Source organism: Patagioenas fasciata, chromosome 1 (assembly GCF_037038585.1).
Source record: "Patagioenas fasciata isolate bPatFas1 chromosome 1, bPatFas1.hap1, whole genome shotgun sequence".
Taxonomy (NCBI): domain Eukaryota; kingdom Metazoa; phylum Chordata; class Aves; order Columbiformes; family Columbidae; genus Patagioenas; species Patagioenas fasciata.
The window spans coordinates 176,148,233-176,168,696 of NC_092520.1; the positions used below are offsets into that span (position 1 = coordinate 176,148,233).

The 20,464-nt window shown below is 46.9% G+C and overlaps 1 protein-coding gene across 4 annotated transcripts; it reads right to left on the reverse strand.

The window, feature by feature from the left end:
• Positions 1-354: 354 nt before the first annotated feature.
• Positions 355-20,008, reverse strand: GTPBP1 (GTP binding protein 1). Of its 4 annotated transcripts, XM_071801806.1 has the most exons (15): positions 19,800-19,929; positions 18,324-18,780; positions 16,444-17,139; positions 14,189-14,300; positions 11,543-11,723; positions 10,123-10,471; positions 9,569-9,692; positions 7,536-7,650; positions 6,932-7,076; positions 6,629-6,811; positions 5,685-5,820; positions 4,929-5,107; positions 4,220-4,417; positions 3,085-3,126; positions 355-2,651 (listed from the first exon to the last, which is right to left on the reverse strand). In XM_071801806.1, the coding sequence occupies exons 3-15, from the start codon at positions 16,462-16,464 to the stop codon at positions 2,559-2,561; spliced, it is 1,878 nt and encodes a 625-aa protein (XP_071657907.1). In that variant the 5' UTR covers positions 16,465-17,139; positions 18,324-18,780; positions 19,800-19,929; the 3' UTR covers positions 355-2,558. The 4 variants fall into 4 exon arrangements, with proteins under 4 accessions (XP_071657907.1, XP_065694392.1, XP_065694408.1 ...); XM_065838320.2 differs by lacking the exons at positions 16,444-17,139; positions 18,324-18,780 and having other exon boundaries at positions 19,800-20,008; XM_065838336.2 differs by lacking the exons at positions 16,444-17,139; positions 18,324-18,780; positions 19,800-19,929 and adding an exon at positions 16,004-16,426.
• Between the last annotated feature and the right edge of the window lie 456 nt (positions 20,009-20,464).

Consider the following 20,464-nt stretch of genomic DNA (forward strand, 5'->3'; position numbering starts at 1 on the left):
GCCGGCCCTAAATGCTTTGCTATAGCAGCTATTCACACACACACACGTACCCATCACACACCAGAGCTTGCCCCATGCAAGCAGTCTCATTCCAACACTGCCACCAAGAAGCACTAAGTCTTATGCAGTGTAAAAGCTGTCAGGGCTGGGCAGAGGCTCAGTGGCAGCTCTCCTGCGACATGGCATGTCCTCTCCTGCTGTCACCATGAACGCAGCCTCCTCTCACCATGAACGCAGCCTCCTCTCACAGCCAGCACAGGAGCACCGTGCCAAGCAAACCCGCTCAGTCTGACTTTTGGCATTAAAGTGGCAAGCACTGGTTTTTCAGAGGGACAAAAAGCAACAAAGGCATACTTTAACTTGGAACAAACTTTTCTTTAAAATTTATTTTATAGATCACACCAGGCAGAGTGATCTTTGAATGCTGGTCACAAAAGAGAGATCACACCACCTCCTTTGCACAAACTGAAGTAAACCCTCTTCCAGTCTCAGCTGTCTCCTTCGATTGGAGCACAAGGAATGGAGAAAGAGAACATTACCCACAGCTCCCTGCTCCCCTGGGAAGCAGAGGGCAGTGAAATTAGATGCAGTTTGATGCTGCTGCAGGGCCACAAGGAACCAGGCCCTGGTGCTCTGCTTAGCCACACTTCACACCCCCTCACAACGTGGGTGCTATTAGTGTTGTAGCCGCCTGTAGTTCCCCCCTCACCAGGAGAGTGCTGGTATTTAGGCATGGAGCTTGGAAAGGACTATCTGACCTCCCCCCGCTTTCCACCCACACTCAGGCCCTTGCAGGCTCTAAGGCAAAGTACCCTCATCTCCAAACCGTGTTCCTCACCTCTCCCACGCCGCTTAATGCTGTTGGATGCTGGTGCCGGCATGGGGAGATGCGCCCCAACCCCGCCGAGCCTGCTGTCAGTCAGTCGGCTTGAAAGCCTACCTCGAATCGCAAGGTGCACTGGAATGAACTTCACAGAGTGAGAAACAGGAACAACTCGCTAAGGAGGGACAGCAACTTTTCAGTCTCCCTCTAATTAGTATACAAGTCCTTCATTGGAGGATGAACCCCTCAAAGAAACCGAGACTGACCACACATGCTGGGGAGAGCAACGGTTTGCTGAGGATGCCATGTCCTTCTCAAAACGTTACCACAAGCCGGCAGACAGATAACTCCTGTCCTCACAGGAGCCAAGGGAAGGGGCAGGGTTAGAAGAACAGAGATCAAAATACACAGAGGACTGATCACTTGCATAACCCAGGGTTTAAAAAAAAAGAAAAAAAAGGCAAACAAAAACCCTACTGTGATAACAATGTTAATTCATAGACTGTCCTTGCAGGGCCTTCCTGGAGAAATCAGAAATTATCATTTAAAAAAAAAAAATCTTAAAAAAAATTAAATGAAAGGCAGAAAAACTACCACGTATTTCCAAACCTGAAAGCACTTCTCTCAGTTTGGTAACAATTCATCATTGCCCTCTTTGGCCAAGAGGGGAGGAGACAAACCATACCTCTGCCATTGCAAAGCTTGGCTAGTGAGTTCCAGAAAAGATCTGGGAAATCTTGGAGTAAACAAAACCAAGGGGAGGTCAAGTTTGCCTGGTGTCTCTGTTCCAAAAAGTATATTCCCACCTGTGATCTCCGTCTGTCAAGGCAAGGCAGCTTTCTCTGGCTCAAGGGACAGAGTGAGTGCTCCTGCACTGTATTTTTAATACTGTCAAATGAGCTGCCACTGCCTTGAGAGACAGATTAGATTTGCTCCGATGTGCACTGAACAGACAATAGGAAAAGCAGCATAATGGAAGGGGAACAGGATGGGCAAATGACTGCCCATTTAATTCTGTCTCTATTTAAAATCTTAAGTGCTATCAACGTATTTGAGAAGGATATTTAGTATAGGATTCGACAACATCAAGAACTGCTTTCCAACTTGCTTCCTTCTTAGGTCTCCAACTACTGAATTTTCTTATCATCTCCTTCAAACTTCAGTTGCCACAACATTAAATCCATTTAGAAATAGTTTAAGATGGAAGGAATCCAGAAACATACTTGGCATGGGGCCACAGTGGTGAGGAAACAATGCCCTACGCAGCCACCCAAAGCAACATGTTTTAACCTTTGCAAGTCTGAAATTTCAGGTGTTTGATAACCTCTGGATCTGAGACGGCCCATAGGAGGAGAGCAACAAGTCCTGTGGACAGAATGGGGTGAGGGAGGAGGGAGGCAGCTAACTGGCTCTTCCCAGTTCTATTCAGACTCTCCTCTCATCTTCATGCACACAAAATATAATAAAAACTAATAAGAATAAAAACTAAGCCCATGATGTACAAAAATGTGTTGACAGGGGGAAGAGGAAGGTGTCAGTTACTCAGTTCTGTGTATCTTATCACCTTCATTAGCTTATAAATTATGTTCCTCTCCGTTGCTTCCTTCTGGGAGGAGGGACGATTCTTCTGCAGCCAATCAGCTGGGATGGGTTTTGGTTTAAGCTGCTCTGGATCTTTTGGATAAGAAATGAAGGGAAGGGGAGGAATTCCTCAGAGGGAGAAGGAGTAAGAAATTCAGCAGCCACTGGCAGGAGTCACACAGGCTCCCTGAGACTTCACTTTATGGCGCTGACCTCCACGTCGCCGGCCTCCTCCTCCGACCTTTGACTGAAAAACAAGAAGAAACACTTCAGCGCACAGTGCCCTCTGAATCAGAGCATCAACACATCAGAGTTGAGATGGACTGCACACACGTCCAGACAGCGGGAGGGCAGTTGTGACTGATCAGCTTCCTACCACTGCAGGAAGGCAATAAGGCAGACAGACACACCATGAGGAAGGAGGAGATACAGACACACCATGAAGTTCAGCCCTTCAACCTGGGGAGGATTTCTCAATTTTCTCAATGCTTCACTCCCATGAGAATCAGCAGGTGTTATGGAGCTCAGCATCCAGCAAACCACGGCCTCAGGCTACTTGGCTTTGTGGAGAATGGAAGGAGAGCCCTCCCACCCCACCACCAGGGCTTTCTTGCTGATCCGACTCTGATCCCAGCCTCAGGCCAGCACGCCAACTCTTCTCTTTTAAAGCAGCCAAATACCTTATTGCACTCACGGATGTGGGGCTCTTCATCCAGTGCAGGCTGAGGGGAAGCAGCGAGGAGAGAGAGGCAGAAGTAAGCAAGAATAAAAGCAACACAGACTCTCAGGGGCAGGGATGAAACAAAGGGCAAGCTGGGAGCACTACTTACAACCACAGTGATGCTACAAGACGACAAGGAGGAGACAGGGGATCAGTAAGAAGCCACAGGCAAGTGCAAAGGGAGAGAACCCGTGCCAGAGGGCCCTCTTTCAGCAGCCAGCCTGGCTCAATAGGGTGAGATTTGACCAAAGACAACTAAGATTTCTAAAACTAAAGGGAGGTAACACTGACCAGGTCTCTTGACAGAGTCAGTTCCTAGATAAGTAAGCTAAAAGGAGAAGACCCATGTAATAAAGCTGATAAACAGCTCCCGAAGCTGGCAGTTAGAGCTTTCATAGCTTTCAGACCAGAAGGGCTAGGTATTCTTCTCAGACAAGCTGAGCTGAGAAGTCCTAACCAACAAAACAACTTGGATAAATTTATCTAGAAAGAGATAAGCCTTTCCTTTTCCTTGGATGTCTCCATCCTCCCTCCTTGATAAGGCAGAAAACTTATGCCTAATACTACTACCTAAGTTGTAGTTTGTCCAGTGCAGGGATGTTTTACCTCTCATTCAGACAGCAGAGACTCATTCTGTGACCGTTTGTTAGATGCTATGCCGGTTCAGCTACTGGGTATATGGAGATGCTTCCTCACCATGAGCACAGTAAAGCGGTGAAACAGGTTGCCAAGGGAGGTTGTGCCATCTTCCTCCTTACAAGTTTTCAAGACATGACTGGATCAAACCCTGAGCAACTTGCTTTGACCTCATAGCTAATCCTACTTAGAGCAGGAGGTTTGACTAGACACTTCCTGAGGTGCAACCTGAATTGTCCCAGGACTCTAAGCTGCTGAAAGGTCAGAAAATGAGTCATCCAGTCATCAGAGAATTCCGATTTCTGCTGTGGAGAGTACTTGTACTCCTATTTGTTTCCGTTGCACAGAGAGTCCCAAGGCGAGTTCAAAGGGTATGGGGAGATAATGCTTGCGCTTCCTCCAACAGATGAAACCTGGATACAAACAGCTAGGACAGACCCAGTATTTTCCTCACTTACCAATGGTTGCAGGGCAGTAGGAGTCGGTGGTGCTGCTGCTGTTGAGGGGGCCTCATCCCCCAGTGGTGGGCCCCCAGCTGCCATCCCAGATGGGGGAACACCATCCTCTCGTTTCGTAACTGCTCCCTTCTTGGTTGACTGCATCTTGATCTGCTGTGGCTTGGAGTTCATTGGTGAGTTATTGGTGGTCTGGAGTAACTGAAAATTATAAAGGGAGAGGCCAAAATCAGCATTAAAATAGTTAGGCCTACCTAGCAAGGTCCAATGCTGCTTTTTAACAAAAACCCTTGAGAAAACTGATACCAATAGCCATCAGGAGAACGCCGCAGCAGCTGTTCAAAGAAACCTGGGTCCCTGACCTGTCCTCAAGAACCCTTACAGGGTGGAAAGAGCCACTGGGCTGAGGTGACACTCAGCCCTCCACAGCATGTCTCAAAGGGACCAAGCTGTCAGAAGAGACTGAGCCTTAAGAATCAGAGGCATCTGGCTCAAACCCCACCTTTGCATTCCCCGGTTCACACCAGCTAAAGACCCACCATACAACAAAGCAACCCACGTCAGGGCTGACGTTTGTGATCATAGGACGTCTTCTTCCCTCAATTTTCCAGAGCCATCTGGATTCTCTGCTGGCTTCTCCACGCCAAAAGTAGTTTATTGGTAAAAAACAAACACACAAACAAACAAAAAAATTGGACTCCTGAGCCTTTACCTTAGTGATGGTACCCACAGCTTTGGTGCGACCCTCGCGGAAGACCAGCCGCTGGTCTATATGCAAATATTCTGGGGTTTTGATGAAGCGAAAGTGCACCGTGGCTTTGTCCCCCGTCCGCAGGCAGTCCTTGTCCATGCTGAGAATCGTGGCTGTCTGACGGATGCTGCCACAATGCACTGCAAATGTAACGTACAAAGGCTTTCAGCAGTCAGTGCCATTAGTAGCAACAGGTTCAGACAGAAATCTGCGGCAGCTGTTGCTACTCTGCAGCTAACGGCATCGAGTTTGGAATGTAAAAATCTATGGTGTACCGAAGACCATACAGGTTCATGTGGCTGCCTTTATTCAGTCTACAGAAAGCAAACACATAAGCTAGAACAGTTGCCTTAAAATAGAGACTTTCCTGAAGGACCCTCAACAGAATCCTACACACCAAGCAGCTGGTCCAGACGGTAGGACCCAAAATAAGTCATTCCATCAGCATTTGAAGTTGAAGGATCTTTGCACCACAAAGATCTGGCTCAGGCAGGCTCCAAGTACACCTGGAGTCACACACGTCCTTTTTACCTGCAACCTCCCCCACTCTGTCAGCTCCCTTCCCTCTCTCCAACATGTTGCTGGGAAAGGTAAAACCAGGAACCACAGCTTATATTCATGTTAACAGAGTCATCAGGAGCAAAATTATCTCAGGCTAGAGCTGATACAACCTTTTATCACTGGGAAACAAAGATGAGACAACACTCAGACACGTACCCATGGCCTGGTATCGTGGGCTGATAGTGGTGGGGTGATGGAGAACCAGAATCTCTGCTTCAAACTCCCATGATGCTTGTGGATTTAGGCGTGGTGACACCATTACCATGCCTTTCCGGATGGAAGAACGCTTGATCTGAAAAGGAGAGACACAAAAACCTTAGCATGGTTCTCTGGGGAAGAAATGTGCTTCGCTGGCTGACTGCATCCAGAAGTATCCTAAGGGATTTCACAGATATTAACTTGTGCTCACCAAAAGGCAAAACGAGAGCTGTTTAGCAGCATGTGATGATGTTATGCAAAGGTTGCAAAAACCAAATTCAGCTGAAGTTTCTAAGGAAGCTTTAGTTAAGAGTGCTGGGAATGCTGGACGCTTACACAGAAGTTTTAAGTCACCGATCCTTTAAAAGCAAAACATACATCCTGGTTGCACATTATCCAAGCAGATGATCTCTCGAGAAGCATGATGTCTCTTGACACAACATGATAAGTCTCAACACATGAAGTCTGGTATAGCTATATCCATAATCCCTTAAAGTCAGTGCAGAATCTATTGTCAGAAACCTTTCGGAGGAGCAATTGCATCAAATTTTGCTAACTTTAAACCAGCAAATCATGCAGCTGGTCCTACAAGCTGAGAGGAATAGTGTAGAGGATACTAATGCAGTTGCAGCACAAGAGGACATTTTTCTTGAAATGCCTCCACTTCATTACACATCTGCAGCACTATTCCTCATTACCTTGTGTCCCACTGCTATTACCTGGCAGCTGTCAGGTGGAACAAACAGGACACGGGAACCACAGGGGTTCCATGGGATTTTATTCCGCTGCAAAACGAAGCAGCTGAGGTTTGCAGAAGCAGTCTTACTGCAGCTGAACTCCAAGAGCACTCTAAAATTAGGAGGGCAGCTCCTGTTCTGAAGGTCTAGAGCAGATCATCTCACCTTTTTCAAAGCAAAGGAGGCAGTCTGGCCTCCCCGCACTTCTTTGACGGGCATTCTTTTGCGGTGGATGGACTTGACAGCAATAGGTAGGAAGTTGCCAAGGGGATCTGGCCCCAGCAGCAGGGTGTCGTTTAGCTTGATCAGGCCTCTCAGTGTTGTCCCAGACACAACTGTTCCTACACCCTATGCCAAAGAATCAAAAACAGTAACTGGGGTTACTCAATCAGGCTAGCAGAAGAGCTCTAAAAGACTTTATTCACCCGAAAAGAAGCGGAAAATTCTTTGAAATGCCGGGTCTCTTACCGGGACAGAGTAAGTGTCATCTATCTGGAATTCTGCTGGCTCTTCTTCCCTGTAACTGGTCCGTGGAGACAAGAGATTAAGAAACATCTTCAGCAAATCTAGGTTCTCTCCAGTGACATTTGAAATCTGGAAAATCGGGCACATCCTGTAAAGGAAAATTGATGAAAATGGAGTTAGGTAACCTCCCTGCCTGGAATTCCATGTGTAAGGAGACATCCAAAATATTGGGACTGAATTCAATACATAGTGCTAGGAAGGGAGAGCATGGCAAGCAGTCAGATGCACAACACCCCATGTTTGAAAGCCCTGCAACATTGCCTCTGCCTTCTAATGACATTCAGGAATAGGTGTAAGGTTCCAGGACTGAAGGAAGCAAACACCCTGACACCTTCTGCTGACTGCCCAGAAGCAGCCTCTCATTTCTGCCTCAGAGAGGGGAACACAAGCAGGTCAGTCTCAGAAGCAACACATTCTTATGGAATCAACACACCAGATGGCAGATGCAACCTTCACACATCTAGACAACGTGACTCTCTTTCTGAGCCTTCTCACCCAGTCTCCAAATAGGATTGAAAGAGAAACAATTCTCCTCTACTCCCGTTACCTCTCTGAGCTGAAGTTGGAGGCTGTTACAATGACATCATCCTTGCTCTGAACCAGCACGGGGATCTTCCTGCACCCTGGGGACTTCAGCAGTCGCTGTAACAGCTTCAGGGTTTCTTAAAGGGTGAAATGAATATTGTTAGGGCAGCATCTCCCGTCTTTACAAATCGCTTTTGTGGGGTCTCTCCTCAAGGGGAGACTGGTGCTCTTGCCACAAATAGACAGGAGAAGATGGCTAAAGGCGCGTGAGTGAGACCATGTGTTTGCTGCAGCCCAGGTGGGACTCAGGAGCCATTCCATCTTCCATTTCATGCCAGCTAGCTTGCTGCCAAGCGACACCATACATGAACAGACACACATATTTGCATCTGCAAGTGCAATGCTGTGAAGCAGACATTTTACAGCTGTCTATTAAGTAGCTTTAAGCAGTTACGAGGGGTTTCCTATTATTATAAAGGATTTTCCATATTGACTTAAATGAAAACCAGGAGCACTCAGGAACTGACATAACTGAGAATATGTGAATTAGAAAACAATTGTGAACAAACAAACCTCAGCACACTTTGCCTGGCAATCAACCTGCCCTAAAAGGTTAGAGAAGCATGGAAGAGGTAAAGATCACCACCACAGAATATGACAGTGTAGGTGGACAAGATCCAGAAATAAATGTTTTAGGACAAATCTCATGGCTTCCAACTTTGATCTCTTGCCTCTTTTTCATTTATTTTCTAAGCCTCATATCTATCAGCCAGCAGGGGCAACACCTGATGCACTAGCAACAGCCTCCTGCAAAGTGCCTTATGATAAATGAAGAAAAAACATAAGGCTAGTAAACCCTGGCTTAAAAGAGCAAATAATTTATATTCTACAATTGTCATCCAATTAGACTTTTTTGTGAACAAATGATTGCCTATGGGAAAGCTATGTTTTGGATACAGAAACACAAACATCTAATCATGCCATCTGCTATTCACTGATACATTTGAGCCAAATCTCGTGTCTATTTAATTTAAACAGAACATGACACAGGAGTGGTTTCTTCCAAGAGCAGCTCTTCTCACCCTAAGCCAAACATTCTCCTTCCTTCCCTGTTATTATGTTGAGGTCAGGCCTTACATTTATTTGCCAAACATCTATTACAGAGATATTTAGATTATCTTTTGATCATATGTGTCTGTTTACCTGAAACATATTTAGGATTTTTACAATAATGAACTAACCACAGACAGTACCGGGAGCATTCACTTTCCTGGTTCTCAGGACTGCTTATCAAAAAAAGCACTGTTCCAATTAACCACTGCGTGTTCCTGAAGGGGTGCGAAATGAATCAAGAGAATTTTAAAGGTGAGAGCTGGTCACAGCCTGAAAAAATGTCAAGCAGCGGTTAAAGGGCCACTGCTTGGGTTTAGAGTTGCTGTTTTAACTGCTGCTGAGCAAAAAAAGTCACAAGCCCCTGCTGCTCATTGCCATTCCTGCCTGTGCTCAGTTTCAGCGCTGCTACCACAGGTAGCTGCTTTGAATCACGACTTATTGGTTGTTCAGAGAGGAAGGAGCTGCTGTAGTTCTCAGAGTATTTGAAAAGTGCCCAGGTGAACAGAATGTAACAAGCAGCTGCCCCTTCACCTAATAGCTGCCAGAAAAGAAGTCTGATCACAGCTTAAGATCACACTCAAACTGTGGGCAAGGAGGAAAGCAGCTTTCAAGAAAACTTTCAGACTTTCCCTCCAGGTTTAAACACCCAGAAAGTAAAACCACAACCCCAACTGCCTGCTTCACCTCTTAGAGCTCAGCTAGGCAAAACACTTTTGGGTTGCCCAGCGGAGCCCCCCAACTCACATAATTTTGAAATGGTGACTGTGAGTGAACTGCCTGCAAAATTGGCAAGGGAAAAGGACAGATTTATGGAAAGTGTTTAAGACACAGTCAAAACCTGATAAAACAGTTTTCTTCCAGCAGTAATTTTTCAACCTGAGCAGAGGACAACAGCACATATAGAGGTAAGAAACAGCCCTGGAGAGAGCTTGTGAGACTCACCTTGCAGGATGTTGGCAGGACACATGTCGATCTTGGTCACCACAACAAAGACGGGAACGTTAAGTGCAAGTGCAAGGCCCAAGTGCTCCTTGGTCATTCCAACAATCCCGGCGTTACTGCCAACCTACACCAGGGACAGAAGATATGGTGATGGAAATGTTCCTCCTGCAGTGAGGTGGGTTACAGAGAAGACATGCAGCAGACTGTAATTAGGTTTTAGCTGCATCGCTGGGACTGTATGAGCAGACCCAGCTTATTTCAAGTGCTCTTGGACACTGACTAAGGACTCATTTCATCTCAGTTTTAACAAAGTTTTCTAGAATTCAGAAATATTTCTGTTTTCAAGAATCACACATCTTGGGCCTGTCTGGGACTGAGAGTCCCCGGGGCACTTGTGTCAGAGTCCTGGCTTATGGCTTCTGCCTTCCAGCTCTGGGAGATGCCGCCTCCCTCTACAACCCCACAGGAACTTTGCAAAAGGAAAGAAGTTGAGGCTGTTAAAGCTGTGAACAGCCCCACTCATGCTGGTACTGCACATCTTTCTTGCTACCTACCATAAGCATGCAGAAGTCAGGTAAATGGCCAGTCATGCCAAAGACAGTGGTTTTCAGGTACTTTTCATGACCGGCCAGGTCAATAAAAGTGATGACCTTGGTGGATTTCTCACAGATTTTTGTCCACTCCAAGCTGCCACCGTGGCTGTCGGGCTTGTTCACCACGTTGCCCTCACTGTCGAAGCCCAGGATGTCATTGCCCACGCTGCTGGTGCGGCCTGACTCTATCTCGTGCTTATGGCGGAAGAGCTTTTGCCGGGCAAAGCCTCGGCCATTGTCGAGTTCGCCATGTGTCAAGACACCCAGCAGCGTGCTCTTTCCTGCATCCACATTGCCAACCACTGCTACCCTGGAGAGCAAAGCAAAAAGGAACCTGGTAAAATTTGATACCCAAAGAAGCAAACAAGCAATCAAAACAAACAAACAAACAAATACAAAACAACCCACCACCAAACACCACTGCTTGTGCAAATAACTTTTTCTCCCTAACATTCAAACAGAGATTCAAAATGTTAGACCTCCGCAAGCAGAGCAGAGATTCTTTCACAGTCATTAGTTGGCAGCAGAGAGCCCAGACTCTGGAGACTGGGGTGTGGAAGACTGTGGAAACATGTCACTGGTGTCCAGAACACAGTCAGCTGAACCCAACATCACTTGGTGCCACACACAATCTCCGTCTACCAACTCCTAGTCTCTGCAATCCAAAATGTACGCTGTGGCAAATCAAAATAAAGGCTAAATCTCAGCTTGGTCTAGAATACCTCTGCCTTTCTCATATCTCTCATGTTACAATAGCACCAGGTGCTAGGGAGAGCACAGAAACATAAATTGCTGTTTCCAGAAAAGGAAAAGTTCAAAGAACAACGAAATGTTTCAGGGGAAAATCCTCTCCTACAGCAACCTCCTTCCTTGTCTCTGATAAAGGTGGCTATTATGGCTATTGGCAAATGGTGGAAATCCATTCCATCCAGGTCTGGGCAGACTCTCAAGTCGTGTTGCACAAGCTATTTTATGTCCATTAAAAGGTGACTTGGATCACCACAGTCTTGGAATAGAACTTAACCCTTATTCAAAAGTAATTTACGCCAGCAGGGTGTGCATATGCACAGATACATGCATATGTGACTCCCTACAGGGATTCCAGCACACAAAAATTCCCAAAATGCAAAGCTGTCACCCAGAGATCAACAGCCCTCAGAGCTAAACACAGGCAAATCCCCACAAACAGCTTGTTCACAGAAGACACAGCAACAACAACAAAACGGCGGTTTCATTAGCAAGGAGTGGTCAAGCTCAATTCCCTTTGTTGCTACAACACCCAGACTGGAACCAGCATTGCTGGCTCAGCATCACCGACTGTTCACAGGGCAAAAATGCAGCTGGGGCTGCTGACTAACCCTGTCTCCACCCAGCTCCTCACCTGACCTCCAGGAAGTCGTTGTCACCCACACGTTTCCGAACCAGGTAGTCCCGCACCTTGCCCCCTGCCTCTTGGTGCTCCCGCAGGAGGATGACATCGGCCTCCATCTGCTCTGCCATGCTCTTCAAGGTGGCGTAGGACGCTTCCATGTCTGCCTCGCTCAGACCGTATTCAGTCCCGTCTACGAGGATGTTGGGGAGACAAAGGACAGTCAGTGAGCACCACCTGGCAATGGCCATTGGCAATGTCATCCTGCCTGGGACTTGCACACCCATCGGGATTTGTATGTGGACTGGAGATGTCAGCCATGTAAACAGAATAAGCACCCTTTGCCCACAATTAAGAAGGATGGTCTTCACTCTAAGTCTTAAAAGATACTAGAAAAGCACCATCTTTCATCTAGAGCAGGTTTCTTCACAACTTCTACAAGCAAATACTTAGGTATTGGCAAGCAAGACACATTTCTGTCTAATTCCCTTCCTTCACATGCTGAAGGTACTTTGCGTGCAACTTCCTTTGGTCAGATAAAACATCTCCTCTTGCATTGCAATAAAAGGAAAAGCATTAACAAGAGGATACCTCTAACTGAAATATCACCACAATTAACCAGTGAATGTGGAACCAATTTAAACAATCAGCTTATTTTATAAAACCACATCCCAAGTGCGGTTTTTCTGCAAGTCTGGCTTGCACGGCAATTTCTTTAGCCCCCAAATACTCCAGTTAAAATTATAGTTTTGTTATGTCTCACTGCCTTTGTCCTGGCACTTGAAAGCAATACTGACAGCATATGAGGCCAGAAAGAAAACAAGAAGCAACGGCTGTCTCCAAACAGCTCACCCAAGCAAAAAGCTGACAGAGCAAGCCAGAGGCAACTACCTGGACAGTTTAAAGGCCACCACAGCTCTCAGCTTCTCTCCCAACTCAGGTGCTGAGAAGCTGCACAAATTTCAGGCCAGAATCTCGCCTGTGGGTAAAACAAACAAAAAAAAACCACCAAAAACCAACAAAGGTGGAGAGGCACATGACCGCGGGATGAGCAACACTGTTGCTGTGTATGCATTCATAGGCATGGCTGACTCATCAGCTGGTGAGCAGCAACTGCAGTTTGCATGAACTGATCAGCATTTTAACTACTGCGCAGCTCTACAAGTAGAGTTGCTGGGTGATTCCCAACATAGCTCATAAGCTGGCTGAAAAGCCGTTGAGATGGTGGGGAAAACAAAACGTGCCATGGTTGGGGAGTGAGAAGGAGGAGACAGGAGAGGGGAAAAGCCAAGGGAGAAAGGGAAGGGTCACTGCTGAGGAAGCTCTGAGACTCCTGGCAGGTTTCACTCACTTCTCAGTTGGGCATCTGTGATGAAATCACAGACATTCGAATGAGAAGGAGGGATGGCTGCAGGGATATCAAGATTTTTTTTTCTATTGGCTATTGTTTCCAGTTTACAGAAGAGATCCCTACCTTCCTTGACTATGCAGAAACCTAAAACGAAGTCAGTAGTTTTAGTTCACGTTTTAAGAAACAAATGCCTGCTTCTAAGTGCATCATTGCAACAACCACCAGTTAACAGACTTACAGGGTATCCTAGAAGAGAAAGCAGTTACTAGCCTGCAGATGTGATTATCCCAAACACCAAGAATTCAGATTACATGTTGGAAGCTCACTTGAACACGAGAGCATTATCCCTCTGACATTGGCTGCATGACCACTGGCCATCTAATCCTGGCTTCTCTTCTACCTTGGCTGCTTCACAAGACACCAGGAAAACCTCAAAAGCACACAGTTGTGAGGCAACACAACTCTCTCCCTCCATTATCTCAGCCAGCCCTGGCACTGATGACCACAGTTTTGTCTTGTTCCTCAAATGCAGTAACTAGGGGAATGTTTGATCATAATAATTTGAAATTGAGTTGATATCTAATGTATTTCAAACGTGCCTTTAGCGTTATGACAGCCATAGACCATTTTTTTGCATTCAGAAAAGAAATCTGGATTTCAAAGCATGGCCACGTTCCATATTGTTCTACCAGCATCAGATGCAAACACTCAAATTGTGAAAAAGAACAAAAAAGTAACCCACACTAACTGCTAAAACCTGCAAAGGCAAATGACGATAGTCACACCCGAGTTAATGCAACAATAAAGGCCTCACGCCGAGAAAAGGAAAACCTTTCTCTCCATAGTACAGACACACATGAACAAAGAAAGCCAGCAGCATATATTTTGACTATACAAAGTATCTCCAATACATTCCTGTGGAGTAAAAAATAATGTTATTTACAATGGAGAAGTGAACAAAACCAGACAGAACAAGAACCTCCATCAGACATTGCAGACATCTACACTAAAACTGTTACTATAATTCCAGATCCTTCATCTCTTCCTAGTGTGCCCAGACAACTTATGCCTTATTTCCAAAAAGAACATGTATGATTTTATACAAAAATGTGGTTAGATCTACTACATAAGTCAGCTGTTGGCAAGAATAAAAAAGAATCTGTCTCACATGGTCTGCTATGCTTTATGGAGGTTTCCAAGTTATTCTGGAGAAGGAATACTACCTTTTGCAGCAGCCAGTTAGATGAACTAGGTTTTTCTTTTAATTTGAATGTGTTTTGCTGTTTTCCTGAGGAAGCTATACTCACCTGATCCTTGACCAATGACATAGATGGTCTCCCCACATCCCTCATCAATTCTCTCTGACATTTGCCGGAGCAAACTGTCATACTGCTCTGAAGTTGGACTCACCATCACTAGCTGGAAAAAGAAAATAAATACCCAATTTGCAGATGTCAAGCAAACAATTTCACAACCAGCTGCACTTACAAGGGCAATCAATCCGTGTGCTTTATGGAAAGACAAGGGCCCTTTTGCAAGGACTGCTTTCTGGTGTTTTGTTTTTTGTGTGGTTTTTTTTTTAAAGCAGCTTCACTGACAGCTATTTCCTTATGACACTGTACAAGGTTATTTGTCTGAGCTCAGAATTCATTTATGTCGGAAGATTTACTTCAAAGCAAATTAGAATACCAAGTACCTCATTTTGAAGTAACCAATGTTTAAAAGCCACATTTAAGTGAATATCCCACTTCTGCTTCTGTGTAATACATGTTTCCGTGCAAGGAAAACAGAAAGGGGAGGAGAGATTTCCTCCAAATAAATCCCTTAGGTGGGTGCTCCACCATCTCCACTGCACAGAGTGCTGCTGCTCATCCAAGGCATGACAGGCCAGCCAGAGAACCTAGGCAGATCTCAATGCAGAGCACACCTGGGCAACAAAAGCTAGAGCATCTGCTAAGTTCTTCACATGCTTGATCTCTCTTTTTGTTTTCCAAAGGGGCAGAAGAAAACACAAATGAGGATTATTTTCCAACTACTCACAAGACTTTGGGTACTTTACTATAATGCTGAAAGGCAGACATACAAAGCAGTTTGTACACATCTACTTGGAAGTTAAGAGCGGAGAGCTGCAGTTTTGCCAGCCAGCAGCTGTGTCACCAACAAGCTTTGACTGCAGCTACTGCATCACCTCAACTTCCTTTGCCCTTCCCTGCAGAGGCATCAAGAGAAGAAAAAAGTAAACAGAAACAAATCAGAAGATGAGGGCAAGACGACAGTGTTTCAGAAAGGATTTTTCTTAGAACAGAATGGTGTAGCACCATTTGAGGTAAAAACCTGTGCCACTCATACAATACAGCTGAAAACACTCATACAGAGTGGCCACAACGGTAGCGTGGCTATGGCTGACCAAGGAGACCTTCAACATCCATCAAGACCCAACAGCGGCCTGCGTCCAGTCTTACAAACCTGATGCAGGCTGAGCATCCTGGTACAGTGGCTCAACAGCTGCTGTGATTGAGATATGCTTTTCTGTTAAAAAGCCACTTTAGTAAGAGTCATAAAAGTTATCGCCTACCAACAGGCCTATGGATAAGCACTCCTGTGCCACGCTGCAGTGCTCAATGAAGTCCATACTTCCACTAGCTGTCCTTACACATTCCAAAGTCACGCCCAGAAAGATGTACTTCTAGTCACTATGCACCAAAGCCAGTCTGAAATCTGTGCCAGATTTGCCTAAGACATATGGTTTATACCAGTTCGTAATGACCACATTTTCAAGCCTGCCCAACACTCTCTACTAACACAGCCTGTCTTGCTAGCACAGCTAACACAATGTGCATTCAAAGAAAAACTACCTTTCACACCTACTGCTACTTCAAAAGTAATGAAGACCTTCATTAGAAATCTTGAGTGTAAGGGAACCCCAAACCCCACAACTTAAGCGGCTTTCACAACTACTACAGCGACGCATGCATCTGGAAAACCGAAGCAGAGGCAGCTAGTTCTGGTTAGAAGGCTTAAGGCAGCCAAAGCAACACTTTCCCCAAATGTTCAGGGTCACACAGAGTACGGATGTGTCTGCAAGGGCCAGGGAGCTATGAGGAACAATCACCTTCATGTACCTTCTTTAGATGCACGCCCTCCCTACGGCTTTGAACCACCTGGTGCAGTCTGCAAAGTGGCAAACATTCTGATCTGGAAGGCCACATAAATATTTCTATTTAGAGCTACAAAGGATTGAGTTTTGCCTTATACTAATTGTTCTTTTGGTTTCATTTTCTTCTTAAAAGAGACCACTGATGCAAATGTATTGAGATGAAAATCAGCAACTGTTCAGAGGCTTGATTAGGACAGGAATGGAAGGTTGTGTGTGGATGTGTAGGGTTTGTTTTGCCCAGCAAGCATTTTCAGGAACTCCTTCCTGGAAGCAGAACAGACAAGCCCACTGCTTAGGCTACTGCACCAGCACAAGTCAGGGACTCAGGAATATCTATTAAATAGGTTGCCATATACATAAAGATCAATAAAATAACAGGGGCCACCAGTGCAGAAGCACACTAACTTCAGTTTCTTCAAGTCTCATTGCCAGCTTTGTTTTTCTACAAGTCCAAATGCTTCAGCAGTGTGAGGGGCAGGGTGTTTTCTGAAGTACCAGGGGACATTTCAGGTGAGCAGTTCCATGCAGCCTTTCTTCTTGGTGCCAGGCAGAAGGGCTGGAGGCTGAAACGGCACAGTATCCACACGCATCAGCTCAAACCACCATTCCTCCACCTGGCACCTTTCACTGCCACGCAAAGGTGCTGTTGAAGGGTGTTCCAGTGGCAGACTGCCTCCAAAGCCTGTCCCAGGGCTGATGAGGCCTCCAGCTGATCTGATATAGCAGGATGTCAAGAGAGGGATGTGTAGAGCAACTAGTAGCTTTCATGGATGACACCATGAAACCCAGCAGCTTTCATGGATGACACCAGTTTCACAGATCACTGCACGATTTTAATTGCTGTTTTGAAGAGCTCTTTCACTTCCTGGACAGAGCGGGCCTGTTGTTTGCCATTTCCTTGGTCAGACAGAGGCCCTCCCTCTTGGTCTCTCTGCTTTTTTTCCTTTTCACATTTAAGCAGTTTCCTCCATGCTTGCACCACGTATTTGCATTTTTCAGAACTCTTCACAAGTCAAAAATTTTCACTTTTGTTCTTTCCACTTTGCCAGGCATTGAGCAGTTAAGAGTAGGAGCCATATGTGTCTAGCAATCTCAGATTTCCTATAGGGCAAAAAAAAGTAACAAACAGTTATTGTTTTATTCTCATGATGGCAGAAGGAAGTATATCTCACAAGTTTGAAATGCCATCTCTAAAGTCCCTTCCCAACTTCTGGGGTGAGGTGGTTTTCCCCACCTTTCCTCTGACCAGTTTTGGGATGAACACAGACCACAGGTAGGTAGTAGCTACAACTGACTGAGCTTTCTCCAGGGGGACAGTTGGACTGCACCATGCTGCACTGCCCAACAGCAAGCAAGAGGCCTTAGTATTAATTAACAGCAATTTCAAGACACCACTGAGACTGAGCTAAGTGTGTATCAGCTCTCTAAGGAGACCTTACAAAAGAAGCATCCCATATCCGTAAGATGGACAAACTATAAAAATTAAGGGCAAGCCAAATACTATGTGGTACGTAGTGCTGCTCTTTATTGGAATAACACAGCCTGACGTTTTTCACGGCTGGAAGGCCATCACCAGCCACTGGGAAATCAGGGGAAAGGCACCTTCTGTAATGTCATATTTTGCTTTCTATTTCTTGTGGACCTACATAGTTCAAGTGCTATTAATGGTCTGTTGTCAATATAGATTTAATATATATATGAGCTTCACTAACAGCCTGTGTGATTCGGTTTTGACCTGAAAGGTGATTACTACTGCAATGTGTTAGTACTGAAGGGAAAGCGAACACCCATGAAGATTGACATGACAATGAATTTGTGCTGATGAATGGAACTGTTTGCTTGACCAGCTGACAAGGTGCACTTGATCACTGAATCCCAAAGTGTTCCTCTCTAAAAAAGAACACACTTCACAATGAATGCACTGGGGAAGGACTCACAGAAAAGTATGTAAGGCGGTGAGGGGGTGGGTCAGAACAGAAGTAGCAGCTCCAAACAAACTGACTGTAGTAGGAATCACCATTTCAAGCAGGAATTGGAGGGAAGCAATTTAACTTCGAAAGCAGAAAAGATGGGGAGATCAGGGGCTGGCAGGTTAGCTACTGCGTTATCACCACGTGGGATTGCTGTTTTGAGCACATACCAGGAGACTAAGAGACTGGGCACAGCTTGTAGTCTTAGTTCTCATCCAAGATGGGGATGAATGAAAAGTCTAGGGGAAATACAGCAGGTGTACACTGCTGTATGGAAAACTAACTTGTAACAAATATATAAAAAAACTCACTTACCTATCTCCTCCATAGCACCTGCAGATTTCTAGGAGTGGAAGATGGGATGACAACACAAACAGTTGTGGGAGAACAGCATTCCTCTCTCTTCGTCAGAGTTTTGGTCAGGTTCTTGGCTGGCAAGAATCGGTGACACAGCTCTCCATTTCCTCCTGTGCCTTCTTCCACATCAGCCACATCCAAGACAAAGCACAGATCAATACTGGCATCTTGTATCAAAATCTTGTCCAGCTCATTAAGACACGAACAGGCGGCTCAATAGATACTGCAGGTTTGATTTATGTCCTTTACTTTCTTACAAGACATCTTCATAACATTCATTTTAATACAGTACCACATTGTAAAATATCTAGTCATCCCCTCAAAAGCAAATGGTTCCACATCCACACACCACAATTCCTCTCTCTTCATTTCATCACAGAGGGCAAGAAAATCCAGGACTTTGGAACAACTCCAGCTGGAAGGACGAAGAGAATGAATGGCAGAAAACCAGGAGGAAACACCAGCTATGCTGACTTCTGGATCACATAACTACAAGTGGACTGAACCAAGTTTTCAGGAGAATTTAGAATGGGAGATGGCATCACGATACATCAAATGTTTAACAGCACAGGACACACAGCTAAAGAGATGAGCCAGCTACAACAAAACATAAGACAGCATGGGAAGGCAGCTAATGTAGCCTGTGGTGGGAGTGTTACTACAATGCACCTTTGCGTGTGATGGAAGCAAAAACAAGTTCTGACAGAGTAAGACCACCACACAGTTTTACTGCTGTGTGATCCTAGCAAGCAACCATGCAAGGTGAACAAACCTTTTTGTGTTGATGCAACCTGGTTTGCAAGAGCAAGGCACCCTTGTCACTGAGCGCTTGAACTCGAAAAGTTACAAGCTCTGACCTGCTTTTAAGATTGCGAAGAAAGCCCTGGAAACCAGTACAACTGGCAGCAGAGATAACTACAGAGAACTGGCGAGGAGGAAAAACGTTGGTGAGACGTCAAAGGGCTGTCAGCTTCCAGCCCCGCGCTCGCCGAGAGGCTTCGACACCCGCTGCAGGCGCTTCCCCGGGGAGCCCAGGAGGGCAGGGAGCCGGGCGGACGAGCCCGCCAGCACCCACCTTTCCCGACCAGGGCACAGCTGGTTCTCAGCTCCTCGCAGCTCAACTTCTCCGCGCTTCTCCCGGCCGCCTCCCCGCGGCACGGCGGGCTCTGCCGCCCGGCCCGGGGGAGCCCCCGGGACACAACTGCAGCCCACAGGAAGGCCGGCGGGTCCCCAGTCCCTCGCTCTCCCGAGGGAAGGGGAGCGGGGAGGAGAGGGGCTGGGCCCGCCCGTTGGGCCGGTCCCGGCTGATGGGCCGCGCCGCTCCAGCCGGGACGGGGGGCAGCCACACAGGAAAGGCAGCCGCCGGAGAGAGGGCAGCGCGGGACCCAGCGAGGCGATGGCGCTCGCCGCCGGCCGCCCCCCCGCTGGGCCTACCTTACTGGTGAGGTCGATCTCCGGCTCGCCGTTGAGCACCTCGCCGTCCTCGCCGTCGAAAGCGGCGCCGAGGGGACATGCGGCCGCCGCTACACGAGGCCCCCCGCCCGGGGAGCCGGGCTCCGGGGCGAACATGCAGGCCGGCACCGGGGAGCCCCCCATCGGGGACAGGCTCCGCTCCGCCGCCGCCATCTTCCCTGCCCCGGCCCTCCTCCTCCTCCCCCACCCCCTCCCCGCCCCTCCGCCCCGGGCGGCGCGGCGGCCCCGCCCCCGACCCGCCAAGGCGGGGCGCGGCGGAGCCAGCCAATCGCCGGCGGGCGAACGGGGCGATTAGTCTGCAGCCATGACGACGGCGGGCGGGGTCGCTGTTATTCATAACAGAGGGACACGCCCCTGCGAAGCGCGCGAAGCCAATGGGAAAACCACTGCCAGCTCGACTTGTTTTCTATATACACACACACACAACAAAGCCCGCTCGACGTGTCCGGTGCTCCCTGACCAATAGGAGAGCTGGCCGTCGTGACAAACAACCCTAAGAGCCAATCGAATAACACAGGTCTAGCGACTGGGTGGGATTAAGCCACGGCCACACACAGGGGCAGGGCCCGCCCTAATAGGTGGATATTCTCTAAGGATAGCCAATGAGAAAGAGAAGATTTTTCACG